At 34.3% G+C, this 18,693-nt stretch overlaps 1 protein-coding gene across 1 annotated transcript in view; it reads right to left on the reverse strand.

Moving 5' to 3' along the window:
• Nucleotides 1-18,693, reverse strand: part of LOC149075791 (laminin subunit alpha-1-like) — a 152,767-nt gene that overhangs the window by 59,193 nt on the left and 74,881 nt on the right. Inside the window, exons 2-12 of the mRNA XM_089243301.1 lie at nt 10,717-10,837; nt 9,030-9,189; nt 8,674-8,916; nt 7,507-7,566; nt 6,406-6,525; nt 5,697-5,786; nt 4,693-4,810; nt 4,205-4,323; nt 2,657-2,818; nt 1,351-1,506; nt 544-684 (exon numbers count right to left, since the gene is read on the reverse strand). Coding sequence (XP_089099427.1) covers nt 544-684; nt 1,351-1,506; nt 2,657-2,818; nt 4,205-4,323; nt 4,693-4,810; nt 5,697-5,786; nt 6,406-6,525; nt 7,507-7,566; nt 8,674-8,916; nt 9,030-9,189; nt 10,717-10,837 — 1,490 coding nt within the window. The remainder of the gene's footprint in view (nt 1-543; nt 685-1,350; nt 1,507-2,656; nt 2,819-4,204; nt 4,324-4,692; nt 4,811-5,696; nt 5,787-6,405; nt 6,526-7,506; nt 7,567-8,673; nt 8,917-9,029; nt 9,190-10,716; nt 10,838-18,693) is intronic.

The following is an 18,693-nucleotide window of genomic DNA, read 5'->3' on the forward strand; positions in this document are numbered from 1 at the left end:
CTTTTGATATAATGACCCTCTCAATACGATGACCATTTTCGAAGGGGATGTGGGGGTTATATTGAGTGTCTATTGTATATAATAATATTCATCACACACCCGACCCAGACCTTTTTTATACTGTACATATATAAAATGTATATCCCATACAGATATATTCATATATTCTGTAAAGGTTCCATACAGGTATATTCAGTAAATCGTACGCCACCATCCTACGCAGTACAGATCTGACTGGACGAAATGGAAATAGATCCTGAGTTGAGAGCCAGCAGAGCCAGATTCGAGGGGGTGGGTGCCACTCCTGTTAATGTCTGTCATGTGGTTTTTAGCTATAGCTACAAAGCTAAAGCCGCTGACCCCAGGGATCAGTACGACATACAACAAGAAGATTCATCACATCATATCAATCCAGAGAATCCTGGCCTGTCAACAGTAGGGTAAAACAAACCAGTCTCACGACAGTAAAAGTGTATATAATAATATGCAGTAATAATATTTTTTTGAACAAGCAATGAATTATTACATAATTTGTTTTCTCACCAACTTGGTTCCCCAATCACTAGGCTGGCATTTGTCTGTTATACCTGAACAGTAGCAAGGAGTGCAGCCATCTGGATTTTCTACATCTAAGTTGTAATGACCATGTTTACATTGATCACATCCAACTCCTTCAACATTGGCCTGAAATTTGCAAAAAAAATATATCCCTATTTTTAGTGCCCATTGAATTCATGCATGCACACATGCAATGGTTTTTTAAAAAAGGTACATGAATATTACAGCAAGCATTAGGTTGTTGTTGTGTGTTTTCTCTTTTTATTATGCGAAAGTTTATTTATATACTTGATCACAATCAAATATTGCGTTTATACACCATGAACATTATTTACTTAGTACATATTCTGCTTCAAGTCTTTTTACATGATCAAATCACTGTTTTGTGTTTTGTCAGTTAATACAAAATTTGGATAGTGCAAAATATTTTCAGTGTTTTGAATTCATCATAACAAGGTTCAACTGCGCTAACAACACAGCTGCCATGCTGCTTCACGAATCAAATAATGCATAAAAATTATTGTTGACTACAATCTTTTTGTTAGGTTCCCTTACTACCAATAACAAAATTGATTACTAGAATTAAAAAAAGTTAAGAATGATTTCAGCTGTTAAGAAGTTTCAGCATGATGAAGATATTTTTTCGATGAAATTACTATCAACTTTATATAGACCAGCAGGATAGAACATTCAAAATATTACTTTTTACTTTTCTTAATTTTCAGACACAAATTTATATGTAAACAGCAATGGTACTAATTGTATAAAATTAGATATATATCTAATACTAACCTTACAAATACATTGGCCTTCACAAGTAGTTCCTCCTTCTGTCCCAGCCCGATTACATGGACAGGGCTCACATACTGGATAATGTTTGAATCCTGGAGCACAATGATCACATTTACTGCCAGCAAATCCTTCTTTGCAGATACAGTCACCAGGATACTGTATAAATTTGAGAAAAGCCATAACAAGTTAGAAAATAGAGAAATAAGATTTTTTACATAATATTTTGTATGTTAGAATCACATAGGGACTGTTCAAGTGTTATGTCAGCATTAAGAGGAGAGGGAACGGTTTCTTGGATTTTCAGACTTAGGTGTTAAGGGGGAAGGGTGTTTGGATGATTACATCACCAACCATCCTTTATGAAAATATGGCATCTTAACTTAATGCTTGAAACTGAAAAGACAAGCTAAAAATATAGTGTGTTCAGTCTGTAATCATGTGAAAAATGATTCCTGTGCATAAATAGCAAAGTTCACTGCAGCAGGGTTAGACAGTTGTGATAATACTCATTATGTGTATTGCTGAAGAATCAGCCCCCCCCCCATGGCAATGGGGGGAGGGGGTACACAGGTAAAAACCTTTGGGGGGCACAAAAGGCTTTGGTGGGAGTGTGGAGCACAAGGAATTTATTAAAGCGAAATTTTGTTATTGGCCTTCAAATACCATTGAAATTAAAAGAAATTGATTATAATAAAATATTGTAAGAAAATACCTTTATATGTTAATTTAAAAAAAAAAATATTTTTTTCTGCAACAAAAATAAATTATTGATAGTCTTGGGGGAGGGGAGAGAATTTTAGCCACCTCCCCTTCCTAGGAATACACCTCTGATCCCAAAATGCGGTAGGAGGGGGGGGGGCAGAGCTTTCTTTGGCTGACAAAGGTGGGAGCTGTTCAAAAATGGCTAAAAATTCGCTGATGTAATACCTGAATGATCCCCCCTTAACAGCATTAGTGAGTTCGTAAAGACAAAAAAGAAAATTTGGACACATTTATTTTTGCTATTTAATGATGTTATACACCAAACCATGACCCCTCATATATGATGGAGCAGGGACCTTAGGGTGGAATCGTTAGTGCACCCCCCCCCCCCAAATAAGACTGTTCACTGGTCCTTCTAAAGTAAATTTATAGGATGAAAAAACAAAAAAAGGATGGTAATTGTCTCAGGTCTAGAGCCCATCAGCCCCACCCTTATAGGAGCCATGCACAGAACTTTAGAAGTTTTCTGATATGTAGGTTTTATTTTTTTGAAGTTACATTCTTTCCATTAATGTGAAGGAGAAAAACTCTGCAGAATACTTACCAGACCTTCATGGATATATGACTCATCTTTGAAACAAAATCCAGTTACACCTGGTCCTGCACATTTACATCGTCTACATGGATCAGGATCTTCACGTTTCACTCCTAGTGGCCTGTAATAACCATCCTCACATTGCTCACAATTGATTCCAGTAGTATGATGCTGTGAAAATGAATTCATCACAGTTCTTAAGAATGGAAATGGTCTTATTAAATCACTGTAACTAAAATTTATATATATCTATTGTTATGCGAAAACAGAAGTTTTGAAATAAATAAACTGTGTTTGACCATGCATTACATTAATGGAAAAAGTGTGTGCTAAATGCACCCTTTTTTGTAGACATGAAACAGTACTGGCATAGGCCTACACAAATTCTTTTTTTTCATTACTAATTTTTTTAGTGGAAAAAGTGTGTCACATGCTGGCAAATGCAGTTCCAAATAAGTGCTTTCGCTTCTTCTAGCTTTTCGCTAGAAGCTGCTTCTCTTCTAGCGAAAGAGAAGCTTTGCCCACTCTTTCACTTCTTTCTTTTTGCTTGTCCACTATCATCAATACAGAGATAAAGTTACAGCAGAACTACGGTGCAATGATGGTTATCGTAATAACTAATCAATCATTAAAAGTTCATTACAAAATTCATTTATTTGTCTATACTTATAACAATAATTTTCTTAATATATGTTTATTATTCTTTTTTTTACAGAGCTGCTATGCATTGTTGTAAGCAATCTTAATGAAAGCTACAATAATTTTTTTTGAAATCCTTCTCAAAAAATTGATTTCAATTTAAAGTATGTAACTCAATATGTAAAAAGTGGATTGATTATGTAGTTGAGCATTTCATGCTTGCAAATAAAGTTCACCAACATAAAAAAAAAATCGGAATTTATTAGTACAGATTTTTGACCATTGTATATTATTACTATTATTTGAAACTTTTTCAGAAAGGTTAGAATTAAAATAAATAATTTCAAAAAAATAATTTACACAAAATAATTCTTCTAAGTATCCGTAAAAAAGTGTCAATAACAGCCCCTGCTATCCTGTAACAAATCAAAAGGGGGGGAGGGACTGATATTTCAGTCAAATCTTGTCTGACTACTACTAAACCAGACATGCACCTCGTCCATATTCCTGTGGAACTTCTAACGAATTGGTACAGGTTGCAATGTGTGTGGATGCATTATAAACCTAATGTGTCAGTTTGTTTCTGTGTAATGCTGGCTATGTAAGTACTGCCATTAATTTTTCTAACTATGAGTGAAGTGTAATGATTGAATAATTGCGCCGCTGCAGGCCTGATGATCTCTGTGGTGAGATTTTTAGTGGGGAGATAGGCTCACATTGACATCTCGAAGTTGAAAACAAAACTTTTCCCTACACTCCTTAGTTGCCATCTGTTGAAAATTGGAAGAAAACCTACTTCATTAAAAAGAAATGGCATTTTGAGGGGGGGTTTAGTGACTTCTAATTGCTGCTTAAAGGGTTAAACTCGTACATGAAAGTAAAATTTCAGAGATATGTTTGTATTGCTTCAAAACTTACTCTGCATTTTACACAAACTCCACCGCCTTCATATTCACCATAGATATTCAAACTTGCTTTCTTGTCAGCAACAGTTTGGTCATAAAAGCAAGCATCAGCATGTCCATAACATTGGCACTCTTTAAGTAAAACAAGATTTTTTTCAATGCATATTTAGATATTTTAGAATTCCAACATTTGAGAAACATTCATAAGTTTCAGACAGATAATGGAAAAAATTCACACCAGATAACAAAAGGATTCAGTAATTTAATTCATTGTTTCTTGTAAGTGACAACTTTTAAACCGCCATCTGATTTATTTACGATCAAAGGGTTCAATGGATATTACACAACATTTCCTACCCCCATGCTATGATGAAAAACCAAAACGATCAATTATAAATATTGAAAAAGTATTTTTTTATGATAGTATTCAGTAGCATAAAAAAGGCAAAAAATATGTTTAAACTGATGAATAAAACATGAGGGGAAAAACAAGTTTCATACTTTCACACACAGCACCATCATTGTTGGTACCAGGCTTCCATAGTTTCTGCTGATACAGAGGACAACATTGCTCACAGGTTTCACCACAAGTGTTGTGTTCACATCTGCACTGGAGTAGCTAAAAGATAATTTTATAAATATAAGCTAAATAATCATTAAAAATTTCTAAACAATACAAATACATAATCTAAGCCAAAATAGGAGGCTGAAAGTATTCTTCAGCAAAAATGGGAGTCAAACTTGTCCTTGGGGAGAAATATCTTGTGCCAATCCATATGTTTATCAACTAAGTTATAATACCATTGTAATAGCAACCAATGCACTAAATCTTTGGTGGACAATCAGCAACTAGTTGGGACCTATTGGGATTAAGTCACCTCATTGGGCGTTTTGTCTGTTGTGTCCTTTGTATTTGAACATTAAGCTTCGAACATTCTCACCTAAAACTTTCGTTGATTTTTTATCGATTTGATATTTATTCTTTCGAAATGCAGTCTGCGCGTGTCTTTTTTTGAGGTCTTTGCATGACGTCACTTCGTACTCAATAAGATAATGGAATTTAAAGAAATCTTTGAACAAAAAAGTTTAAAAAAAAAACCAGACTTCCATAGTTTTTCACGATTCACCATGGTTCCATATTTTATAGTAGAAATTTGTAGAAACTATGGAAATTCCATAGAAGTTGGCAAGTATGCTAATGAATCCCCAACCAAATTTAATAAAAACAATAGTTTTGTAAAACTAAAAAAATAATAAAAATTAATTTGAAAAGTTAGGTAATATATATGTACAATACACTTTATCTAACACTCTTGTTTTAAGGAAATCAAAAAGATATGAAATCATTTTTCATTAAAAAAACAGTTTTAACATTATTCCATTCTTTTGTATCACCTGAGAATTTATCAGCTTAGTAGTGAAAACATGAAACAAAGAATTTGGGGGAAAAAATACAACAATCATGCTAAGCTGTAAACAAGAATCAAGAGTCAGAATTCACTTACTCTTGTTTCAGTGTTTAGAAGACAATCTTTGGCATGACCGAAACAAACACATTGTCCTCCGATGGAGATATCTTTCACCGAGTAGAAATACTGAAATAAAATGAACAAAATTATTTAATGTACACTAATCCACTAAAAATAGAAATTGCACATTTGTTGATACCACTAAACTGCACATACATCTCGTAAACATTCCCCTCAGGAATTTTTAAGATATTGGCATATGACTGGATGTGCTATAAGTATTTGTATGCTCATAACATTTATATTTTCTGAGATGTGTATAAGTCATAAGATCAGCATGTTATATTTGAACTACAACCATATATGGTACACATACACAGTAAAAATGTAATACCTAGTTCTTGTAATACCTAAAGTCTTGTGTTTTCCAAGTATCACATTGGACATTCTCTGTGGAGAAATTTACTTTGAATCTGAGAAAAACTAGTATTTTTGTGCCTCAAGTTGCAAAATCAACTCAAGTTGACCATGGGTCCAGTGCTAACATGCTTGACTACCACTGTGAGATTCAAATCTAGATTCTTATGATGAGAGACCGTCGCACTACCCACATGATTATTGGCACTAATGGTCATGCTGATCATTGATGACCATATTAGATTATTTTCTCATGAATAGTGTAATAGTAAAGGATTACAAAACTTGATTACAGTGTGTAAAAATGAACTGAATAAAAATGCAATACCCTTCTAGTTGTTGACTTGTCTATCTTATGAGGATCATCAGTTTGCAGAGTCATAAGATCAGCATTCAATGTTCTTATTTTCTGTAACCTTAAACGCACATACCTTGCAGTAGTGAATTCCTACACAGAACATAATGAGAGACTTTCAAGGAGAGTAAATTTTCAATGTTTATAATTTAAAAAATGTATAATTTTGATCAAATGAGTTTGACTATATTTATTACAATATATATGAACAATTTGAAAAACTACAACTGACAATGTTATAGTTTTGCAAATGAGTTGGTGCAATTGATGCAATGAGATGGAAATTTAGAAGCTTCTGTTATAGCATCAACAACACCAATTTCTCTTATAGATCTATTTAGAGAAACTGAACTATTCTTATGTATTAATAATAACTTTATATACAAGATCTTGTATTAACAAGTGGAGAGCGACATTCATGTCATAATAACTTTATAATTGCACATGCTCCTTGTAAACATTTTTCTCAGTTTTTTTCCTCTCAAACATTTCTCTAAAACATTTTTTTAATAAAGGACACAGAAAAGTCCCATTTTCTTGTCTCTTTTTTCTTATTCTTATGCTTTACCAATATATGCAAAGGACAAATGACTTTCAACTTTTGTTAATGTCGGATCCTGTTTGGTATATAAATATATATATATATATATATATATATATATATGCAAAATTTTGCAAAGATTGTGCCAAAATTACAGAGAGAGCACAGACACATGCAGACAGAAAATTAATTTTATATATAAAGACATAGATATGTGCATGTTTCCAGTTTTAAAAATATGCTACATGAATTACCATTAAATGATTAACCATTTCATTCATTGAGCGATATCACTGTATTGATATACAAATAAAATTTTTAGTTATGCTGTTCAAAGCGAGTTGGACTGTGTTTGTCAGTGTATGGCCTATTTTTCTTTGCACGTGAAGTAACACCATACATAAATGCACTAAGCTTACCCCAGATTACTTTTCAATAAGAATTAAAAATGAAAACATTGATGAGTTCAACATTAAAAAAATTATGCTGCAACAGAAACTAGATCAAATTTCAGAAACTCAAAAGAAACTTACCCTAAGAGTATCACTGGGACCCTCAGCACCGGGACGACCATTGACTAGAGAGGTGTGGATCTGAATAGAAAAGCAAACATATTAAATTGCTTTGAAAGTTGATATAACTAAGCTGTAATTTTATATCAAACTATCTGTAAATAGCAGCATTGAGAATGAATTTTATTTAAGTTGTTTACTTTAATGAATTTACTTCAGAAATTTTTTTCTCATTTATGTATTTCAAGTGGCATAAGAAACTTATACCTTATCTATTCAGAGTACGGAAATTTTCTCCAGTCTAATCTAATGAAAGAGCAGTGCTAGGATCATAGAAAGGATTATAATAATGACCTATGAAGAACTATCACTTTACCTTATATCTGAATGAAATTTTCATTACAAGAATCAGTTTGTAAGTAGTTAGATAAAGAATGTTCTTTGTCACTTATAAGCAGATCCTGAATATGGCGTGAAGACGACCTTGGATAAAAGAGGTATCAGGGATCTTTGTGATTAGGGTCAAAGATAGATATTCGATTAGTTCAGTGATTCTCAAAAGGCCTGTTTATTTTGCACATGTAAACAGGCCAAAAGTGTGCATTGTGGCTCCTAGAGGCATCACCAAGAATTGGTCTATTGATCTGTGCTCATTCAATGCTTTGAAGTGATTATTTTCTAAACTATTCTGGAGAGTCACGGATAAAAATTGGCAAGGCCAAAGGAGCTGTCAGCAGTAAAGGCTTGAGAAGCACTGAATTAATATATCATCCCTCGGATTCGAACCCAGGACCGTGACAGCAACCTTCACAGTGGGAGATGAGCATCTTACCATCATGCCACTCGGGAGCTAATACATGAACTGACATCATCATGTCATGATGATTCCCAGCAATCATCATTGTGCCCCCGCCCCCCTACAGACTTACAAGTCTATCTTTGCCTATGATCATACATTTCTTTTATCGATTTTCTTTATGCCCCAATCCTCATCATATAGCACATGGATACTTTTCCATGATAACAACATGAAAGGAAATCAAAAATATAATGCTGATTAAGAATAAGGAAAGTGTTTCTATTCAAAAAAGTTCAAGCAACTTTTGTTATAAAAAAGGGAGAGTACATAACCATTAGGATATGGGTTAAGAATAGAATGCCATAAGTTCAACGTAAATCTTTCATCACCTCAGCGTCTTCCAAAGGATTAAGTTTTGAATAATGAGATGTACAGATTATTTCATCATCACTCCTATATCGAGGTTTTCCGACAGTTGGGGGTATTCCATACACTTCCCAACATTCAGCGTCACTCAAGGCATAATATTGCCATGGTTTATAAGAAAGTCCATCTCTCGAATGTTCTAGAATCCAGTTTCCTGGACGAGGTGATATTGCAGTCTTTACAATAATATAGGCTATTTGGAAAATCTGGAATAAATAACAGCATGACCATAAATGTCAAATTACTGGATAAACTGGAATTATAGGATGATTTTTTTTATAAAATATATCAAGCTGATGAAAGAATAACAGTTGCATACCTGCCTCAAGTCCAACGTTATTGTCACCCATTCATAATTCTTTCCATTTTGTAGAGTAGGACTTTGCCACCATGAATTTGTTCCATCTATTGCATTAGTTATAGGGTGTCTCTGATCTGAGTTTGGACTTAATGCATCACAGCGTCCACATTGAGGTTCTCTAAATAAAACAAGCTTATAAAATTGAATTCAATTTAAACTGTGTGTGTGTGTGCTGTAAATGAAAAATGAAAGTTAAGCGTATGTGTGTGTGTTTTTTTAATTTCGATTTGTGAAGAAGCATCTCAGATAGGAAATTTAAGGACATTATGCACATGGCCCCTTGGATATTCTTTAGATGGATGAGATCCACTTTTACCCTGAGTGTTTTGGGAATGTTCAAGTTCCGAGGAACTTCGCTTGATGACATGGTATTTTCAGCAAGCTGATTTGCTGAAAGTCCCATTAAGGAAGAACTAATAAGGGTTTTGCTTCTCTGGACCCACACTCTGAATTTAGATTTTAAATTTGTAATATTTGTGTGTGTAAAATTACAGTTAGACTGGACCACTGTCCTTTATATTATATGTGTATGTTGTAGAAATTACAATTGTATTGTAATTACTCATTGATACTTCGTGTTCATCGGTACAGATCCACGGGATCTCTTGGTGAATTTGTTTTATTATTTTGTGCTATTTCATCGTGTTAAATAAAGTTCAAAAAAGAAATTATTTGAAGTAAATTATTTTTTTGATTGGATAGCATTTGTTCCAGATTATAAAATTGGTATCATTGAAATATTTTTCTTTTTTACTATTATATTAATGCAACTAAGGAGTTCTGTAAAAATTTCACAATGCAATTGTAATGATTTAATGATAAAATTTAAGTTGACTGTGAAAAAAAACATACTCTATGCATAAACTTTCATTTTCATAGACAGAAATTTAAATTGAATTCAAGACTGTATAAATAACCAATAATTATTTACACAGAATAATTTTGGATAATTTATATATATGGTTTTTCTCTTATAAAATATACTATTTGAATAAAGCATAGCATAGCATAAACACTGAAAGGAAAACTGCTGATTCAAGATGATTCTTGACCTTCCAAAATTTCTTCAACTGCTTATATATGTGCTGTGATATAAACCATCTGCTGTACTGTTTTTACAACAGATAAGTGTTTAAAAAAGTTTATTGCATCATATATGTAATGTTTATTTCTGTTATTAAATTATCTCTAGATAATCACTGATACTTAAAACGATACTCTTATTGTGCATAATATTGAGATGGATCTACCAATCAAAATACTAAATTGTAGGACTAAAATGTCATTTAATTTGCTGATGCTAATAGCTTGCATATGAATGATGCTAATAGCTTGTATATGAATGATGCTAATAGCTTGTATATGAATGATGCTAATAGCTTGTATATGAATGATGCTAATAGCTTGTATATGAATGATGCTAATAGCTTGTATATGAATGATGCTAATAGCTTGTATCTTCTCCAGTGGTGTAGATGGTAATACACTTGTTCAGTTTGCAAGAGAACCTGGGTTCAATTCCCGGCGGAGACCAGATGAGTTTTCTTTCCGAGTTCACCTAAGAATAATATTCAGAAAAGGTCTATTTCCTTAATGAAAATTAGTTTCATTTATTATTACTTTCAGATAAGAAATAAGACATTACCTCATAAGCACATGTTCAACTAATTTACAATATGTCTCTGGCCTCGTCTCACCACATGTGGCATTTGCACTGATTATTGCATTGGTTGCTAAATTGAACACAGATGGGAAAAGACCTCTTTCTATAATATAAAAAAATAAGGAAACATCACTTGAGTGAACAAAATCAGCATTAAAAGAAAAAAAGATTATCATCCATTGAATATAAAAGAATCACACAACCTTAAAATTCTTTCATACACACACACAACTGTTATTTTCTCTCTCTTATAAAAACAATGCAATTGATACCTAATACAAACTCATCCCTCCTGACAGAGATCCTAGTTACTTGTCTGGGCGTTCGGCTTCAGCGTTAGACATAAAACAAAATAATTTGTTTATTTTTAATCTGGGAGGGCTTTGCCCCATGATAATAAAATTCTATGGCCTGGTTTCAACTATGCCTCTGGTGCAGTACTAGGTTTGCATATAAGTAAAACTTCTATGAGGCTGTTTACCATTTTGCTCATTTTTTAATTTTAGAAAACAGGCATAACACTACACTAAACAAGAGGCTAACACCATCAGGTAACTTTAAATAGTAATTAAACACTACACTAACAGGCTAGCATTAAACAGGAGGTATAAAATTAAAGATTGTGATGCATGACTCCAAAAAATTTGCCAAGCCAAAAAAAGCGCCAAGTGGTATGGTTATAACGGAAGAGTATCTGAGTCAAGTCAAAAGAATGGAAAGGGATGACTTCAATGTCCCCACTACTTTAGTCTGCTGTACCAGACACCTCCAAAATGTTTTCCCCCAACCTAGTTTCAACTCTGCCCAATTCTGATCATTTTCATGATCATCATCATCATGACCAAATCAATTAGGGCGTATTCTACGTATAAATTCTATGTATAGTAAATTAAATTAAAAAATGGACATATACGTACAAGAGTAAAATTTGAAGGACATTTTTTATCCATTGAGATGCAATACTCCCCTCCCCCAAGGGTGAGGCTAACAGGGCTACACTCAGGGAAATCCCAGACAATCCTTAATTTTTTTTTGCACAGTAATTTCACTATACAGACTGAGACAGATTTATGGTTTTTTACGCCTGTGAACGACACAAATTTTGTCGTCTTTCTACCCTATTAATAAATTTGTTTTGACCTAGGCTATAGCCCACTTCCCTCCAGCCCTGTAAATGTATTTCAGCCTCCAGAGGTACATTTACAGTTATGCTGCCTGTCGGCTACATGAATTTTGCCAACGTTCTCTCCCATTCTGGACTACTCTTTCCTTGACTTTGCCATTTTGTGCTATAACTATAACCTGCTTGGCTTCCTTCTCCCCTCCTGCAAGTACACCCGTGTCTCTAAAGTCACTCTTTTAGTCATTCACATGCTTGTACATTGTTTTAGTCATTGGCGCTTCTGGCTATTCACTAATTTTGTCTCCCCTCTCCTCAGATCACTCTTTTGGTCACTCACATGCTTGCAAACATTCTATATCACTCATATGTTTGCATACTTTCTTGGCCATTCACTGATCTAGTCCCTCGCTTTCTTGGCAGAGGTGAATTACCTAATTTTGTTGCCCTTCTTCCATTCCACTATAAGTTTCTTTGCCACTCATTCCTTAAATTTGCCACCAGCTACGCTTCTGCATACAGGGGCTCTATCAAAAATCTCAGCCTGGGGGGGGGGGGGGCGGCATGCAATACTCATATTTAACTGCAGTTGAAGGAAAGAAACATTCAAATCCGCATATTTCATTGCAACACACACACGGGAACGGATTCGAAAATTTCAAATCCAGATATGAATGATTTCGAACTCCCAAGAGATTCAAAATTTGATCGGCATTCAACGGTATAAAATTGGTATGCAAGATGCAAAGCATTAATAATTTTTTTGCCAGTTTTAAATCCCGTTTAAATGTCTACAAAAACCAGGCCCATAACTAGGCTAGGGGTAGCAGCCTCTCAAAAAAATGTACACTTGTTCGGCATAACAATAACTTTTTCAGGTAGGGCTCCCCCCAAAGAAAAAATCTGCCCCAGAGCAGCAAACCTAGAGCACTGTTTGCCATAAACGTAATTTAGACTACCTAGCTAGTTTGCCACATTTTTAAACACAGCATCCTATTTGCTTTCTTCTTATTTTGGCGTAGAATCTTCCTGATTAGCTCACAAATACCGCATAGCAGGGGCGTAGCCAGAAATTTCGTTCGGGGGGGGGGGGACCACTTTCATTTCGGGGGGGGACCAAAGTGACAGAACAATGGATTTGGCCATCTTTTTCCCTTTTTTCGGTCATTTTCTCACATTTCGGGGGGGGGCCAGACCCCCAAGTCTCCCCCCCCCCCTGGCTACGCCCTTGCCGCATAGTGATTGGATGTGGGGCATAGAAATCGCCAATTCTGAGCCCGATCATTTCTTTTCCTCACAACGATGATAGTAGCACAAGCAGGGAATTTTTTTCCCCTAAATATTCTGAGGGAAAAAGGACTACTTACTGACGTCACAAGCAGACTGCAGAGGCCTTCTATCTCTAGGAGGTGCTCAAAGAGCTGCCCGGAGCCCCGAGGAGGCACGCTACGGCTTTAAAAACCTTTGTTTACACGTGAATGGAAGGCGCCATGGGGAAAAGAATACATTTACTATTCTTATTATCTAAGAATACGTTTATTATTCTTTCCTCCATGGGAAGGCGCGCCTTTTGTTTCGAATTATAGGGACGGCCTTAGCTCCTAAATTGATAAAATATGAAAAATTGCGGAACAGAAAACTTCCGGTAACTATCCGTCTCTATTTATTATTTCTGTAGCTCTTGTCGTTTGTAGTTTCTAGCAACGCTGGTAGATGGCAGCATAAGTCATCGTGTTAAAGCGCTAATTTTGAAATTTATTTATTTACACACCTCAACAGGCTGAGTACAATTACAGAGACGGGAAAAGTAATGGAAATCAATAGAAAAGCAAATAATAATAATAATTTACACGTTAAAGAAAAAATCATCAACAAATGTATAATACAAATATATGCGCAACGGAAGCAAACATTGTGAATTCAATATGAGGAAGACAAAACGACCAAAATAGATGAGAAAACATAAAATACATACAAATTCATATAGTACCTAGTAGAACACGGAATCCCTGTGAAATATATCAGGGAATTCACCCGTATTATAATGCTTGCATGCTCGCAAAATTGGAGAAGCATTTAAAATGTTCGTGCGTGCACGAGGTAAATAAAAAAAAACATTTCGGGAACTATGAACCCGTCACTCCCGAGGTAGCACGGAGATATTAATTAGGTTCGTCAAATAATAGTCGTCGATTCTGCCGTGAAGAACTTTGTGAAGGAATGATAGATGATCTCGCTTAGTACGTCTGCTATCGCGAGATGTCATCTTGAAAAAAAAAGAGAAGATCCGAAGTAGGCGCATCTGGGACGTACTCACCAAAAGTCTTTCGGAATAATGACCTCAAAAACTTTTTCTGTACACGTTCAATACGTACGTTCATCACTGCAGGAATATGGCCCCATATCACTGCGCCATACTCAAGTGAGGGCAAGACATACGCGAAATACAGCCGTACCATCGCTGGAACTGAGGTGAATGGCCCAGACGACCTTACGCGAAAGCCAAGTGACTTGTTGGACTTCGACAAGACACTTTCCGCGTGAGCGCTAAAGTTCAAATCACTCTTGAAAATTAAACCTAAATCCATTACCATGCTCTTTCTTTCTATAGCTGCTGTATCTACGGTGTAATCGTAATGTAATGGATGTAATTTTCGCGGAAATGAAACGACACTGCACTTTGAAACAACAGCCCAAGGTTGTTGTCACGACACCAATCATTCAGATGCAATATATCAGTTTGAAGAGCCAAGCAGTCTTCTATGGACTGAATTGATCGATGAAATTTTAGGTCATCAGCAAACATGAGGCAGCGGCTATTTTGAAGAGACAACGGTAAGTCATTTACAAAGATGAGGAAAAGTAACGGACCAAGATTGGACCCCTGAGGAACACCAGACGTGCTTGTATATGGTTTAGAAAGATGTCCTGATGGTAGCCTAACGATGTTTGTTCTGTCACTCAGATAGGAAGCGAACCAAGTTATAGATTCATTTGACAAACAAAGTTGCGAGCGTAATTTTGTTAAGAGTACATGATGATCTACGCGATCGAAAGCCTTTTCAAAATCTGTGTATATGGTGTCTATCAGTTCCCCATTGTCAAGAGCAACCGACAGATCATGGGTGAAGTTTGCAAGGTTGGTTACAGTTGAGCGTTTGCGAACAAAACCATGTTGAAACGGACTCAACGAAGGCGCAAAGTGATTATACAGTTTTTCATAAATCAATGATTCTAGAATTTTGACGAATGAACTTAGAATCGAAACTGGTCTGTAGTTAGTTACATTGGATGGGTCGCCCTTTTTATGAATGGGAACTATACTTGCCAATTTTCACGACGAAGGGAAGCAACCTGTACTCAATGACTTATTAAATATAATTGTTAACGGACGTGCCAGTAATTCACCACAACCTTTGACTACGTAAGCCGGAATACCATCTGGTCCGATGGCCCTGGATGACTTGAGCTTCCTTATAGCGCATAAGACGTCAGCTTCCCTAAACTGCATATGGGCGAGATGGAAGAGGTTAGTTTCAGTCAAAAACTGCCCTTGTGAAATCGACTGTAAAGAAATATTTCTATTCGTAAACACAGATTCAAAGTAATCCGCGAAGGCATTAGCGGTTTCTTGGCCAGTTGAAGCAGTGGAGCCATTAAAGTGCATAGTGCTTGAAATGACAATTTTATGTTAAAAAGGAGACAAATTAAAATGTTAAAAAGGAGACAAATTAAAATAATTTTTTTTCGCAATCACAAAAAAAGAAAAAACTAGTGATAAACACATTCATTTTTTCCCTGAATGCATTTGATTTAATAAATAATTTATTTATTATTTATGTATGTATTTATTTTCTCCATTTATTTTATTATTAATTACTAGAGCCCGGATTATATGCACTAAAAAGTGCCGAAATATGCAAACATGCACTTAAAAATGTAAAACATGCCCTTAAAATTCCGAAACATACATGAAAAAATTCAAACTATGCTTAAAAAAACCCAAAGTATGCACTAAAAAATCCCGAAAAAGTCAACAATTCTGAAATATGTACCAAACATGAGAAAATATATGCATTAAAAAATCACCATGCAAAAAAAAGCAGATATGTTTTTAAAATGAACATTTTCTATTTCTTAGTGCAAATATCCCTACATATTATGTATGTATACTTCCATAACATGCAAGGAACTACAGCCGCTCAGTAACGAAATATCAGTAACTTTTTTAAACTAAATTGCCTTTTAAACCTTCATTGATATTATATGATACTGAAGTGTCATTAAAGCATGTTAGCAAGATATATACACAGTAATAAGGAATTTTCATTTGAACGTCCCATTGTCCCCTTAATTCACTAAATCCCACCTGGGGGAAAAAGCGATGTTATGAAAATATTACATATAAGGAGTATTTATATTTGAAAAATTATATTAAAAAAAGTGATTTTGAGCTTAAAATAAAGATTCAAAAATATGCACTTAATCTACAAATTCTTTGATTTTATGCATTTATATGCATTAATGCTTAATAAGGCCAAAATATGCAAATGCATATGCACATGCATATAATCCGGGCTCTATTAATTACCATATATAAATTAAATTAATTGAAAATTTAGTTAGTTTAGCACTACAAAATACTTGAGAATCACACTTATAAACATAGGAATTATATAAATCCTGTAACTGAATGATTCTGTATTGCGTTAAAGAATTAATCAACATGTCACAAAGAAAAATTCAAAGGTTACTGTGTTCACGGCTTTTTTCTTTAAACCAGGCAAAGTTTTGCGCCTCGAGGAAAAAAACTACTCTGACAGCGATAGTTCTTATTTTGGCGAAAACCTTAGCTACGCGCATTATTATAAACACGATAAAATCACGTACAAATTGAAATTAAAAACGTCCGCGTTACCATCATTCTATATTATATCAGTGTTCTTCAGCTTTTTACACCTGCGAACCGAAGAAAATAAGTGAAAATTTTCGCACACCGATGGAATTAAGAGAAATAGTTTGCGGACCACAAAAAAATAAATAAATATGAGAAATAATTTAAGGATGGGTAAAAAAAAAGAATACATAACTAAGAGAAATAATTTTCTTACGAGTGAAAATGCTCAAATAGCGGAAACAATTTTCAAACCGACAAAAAGGACATTAATCAGAAAAATAATTCACAGACTGGAAAAAAAAAAACAACAATAACAAAAAACATCACAAATAGAAGAAATTATTGAAGAACAGTATGCGGACCAGTGCTGGGCAAATCTATTTGCCAGCCCTGGCAAAAAGTTTTGACCGGATGTGTATTTTTTTATATGCTCGACGCAGGCACATGAAAAAGAAGAAAAAGACTGAAAATTTTCGTTTTGTAAATTTTTTTAATCGTTCCTACACACATGCGGGAAAGTTCACAGAAATTCTTTCTTTGGAAGCCATAATGCAAATCTGTGGTCAACGTATTTTGATCTATTTTCAGAGTCCTGATATTTAGCTGCCCGGTAAGATCATGGGCTCTCATATACTGCACTGAAGCTCAAAATGGAATCATCTACTGCAATTTGGCTATTCTGGAAAATGGAAAGTCTCACTTCAGTACAGCGAAATAAAAAATCCTCGGTCGTTTGATCAGATCACTCTACCCTTGGTTAGAACTCCTTAATACATGAAGGCGTCTTACCCTTGGTCCGCACCTGCCGTCTCCGTATATCGGCTATGATTCTATAAGCGAGGTGAATTGTGACTTATTTTCCGACACCAATAGAGCAGAAAACTAATTAAAAAAAAAATTAAATAAACTAAAAAATAATAATTTATCACTCTCTATATTTTTTACGCAAATAAAATCAATTTGTTTTTAAAATTTTCTAAAGTAAATCCAGTGATAATATTTCTCGGTCATATAGATTCGGCCATTAGGGGTAGCACGACCTTCTCACAAGTCGAATTTTCAAAAAAAAGACTAAAAAATATTTCATTCAATTGCAAATAAAGTACTAAAAATTTCCTGTCAAACGGTTAATTTGTTCTTTGAAAATAAAAGAAAGAACTAATGAATTTAGTGTAAATTAATACAAGAAAAAACACTTAGAACGCGATGTTCTCAGATTGCAGTTTTTGAGCTCATTCGTAAGTTAAAAAAAACTACTGCATTAAACATCTGAAATGTTTATTCGACATGTGTTAGTAAAATGAATCACAGATTTATCAATTGACTAATGTGAAGTATTTTTTAAAAATGTTGAATTTTAATTTTTGAAATTTATATATATTTTTTCAAATTTGAAAAATTCATAAAATTCTAACGAAAATCTCAAAGAACGAGGTCTATTTTTCTAACACATATTGAATAAACATTTCTGCAAAATTTCAGAATTTTTGGTGTAGTAGTTTTTAATCGAAATTAACCGATTGAAGCGAAATTTTGTGCATTTTATTTACATTTGAATGAAATATTTTTTGAAATCAGTTTTGAAAATTTTTCTTCAAGGTCGTGACAACCCTTAAGTTACATGCCCGACTGGGCATGTACATTTTTGATTTTTCCAACTTTGTGATGTGTGGAATACATTTTATTTATTAATTCTAAAATTATATAGCGGCTACATGAACAAAGCGGAATGTTTGGTGGACCTCTGCGGTTGAAGACCACCGCATTACATAATCAGATATATAGTTCAGTGTCTATTCCGTACAGCAAAGTTCATGCCTGAATTCCTAGTTTTAGTTGATATTTTTTCGATATTATATTCTACGATCTTCTTTTAAATTTTTTTTTTAAAGCCATGTTATCATTTATTTTTATGCATCTTTAAAAAGAAGTTTCGTGTAAA

Source organism: Pholcus phalangioides, unplaced genomic scaffold (assembly GCF_987345545.1).
Source record: "Pholcus phalangioides strain wild (caught in Gottingen) unplaced genomic scaffold, Ppha-v1.0 ptg000015l_1, whole genome shotgun sequence".
Classification (NCBI taxonomy): domain Eukaryota; kingdom Metazoa; phylum Arthropoda; class Arachnida; order Araneae; family Pholcidae; genus Pholcus; species Pholcus phalangioides.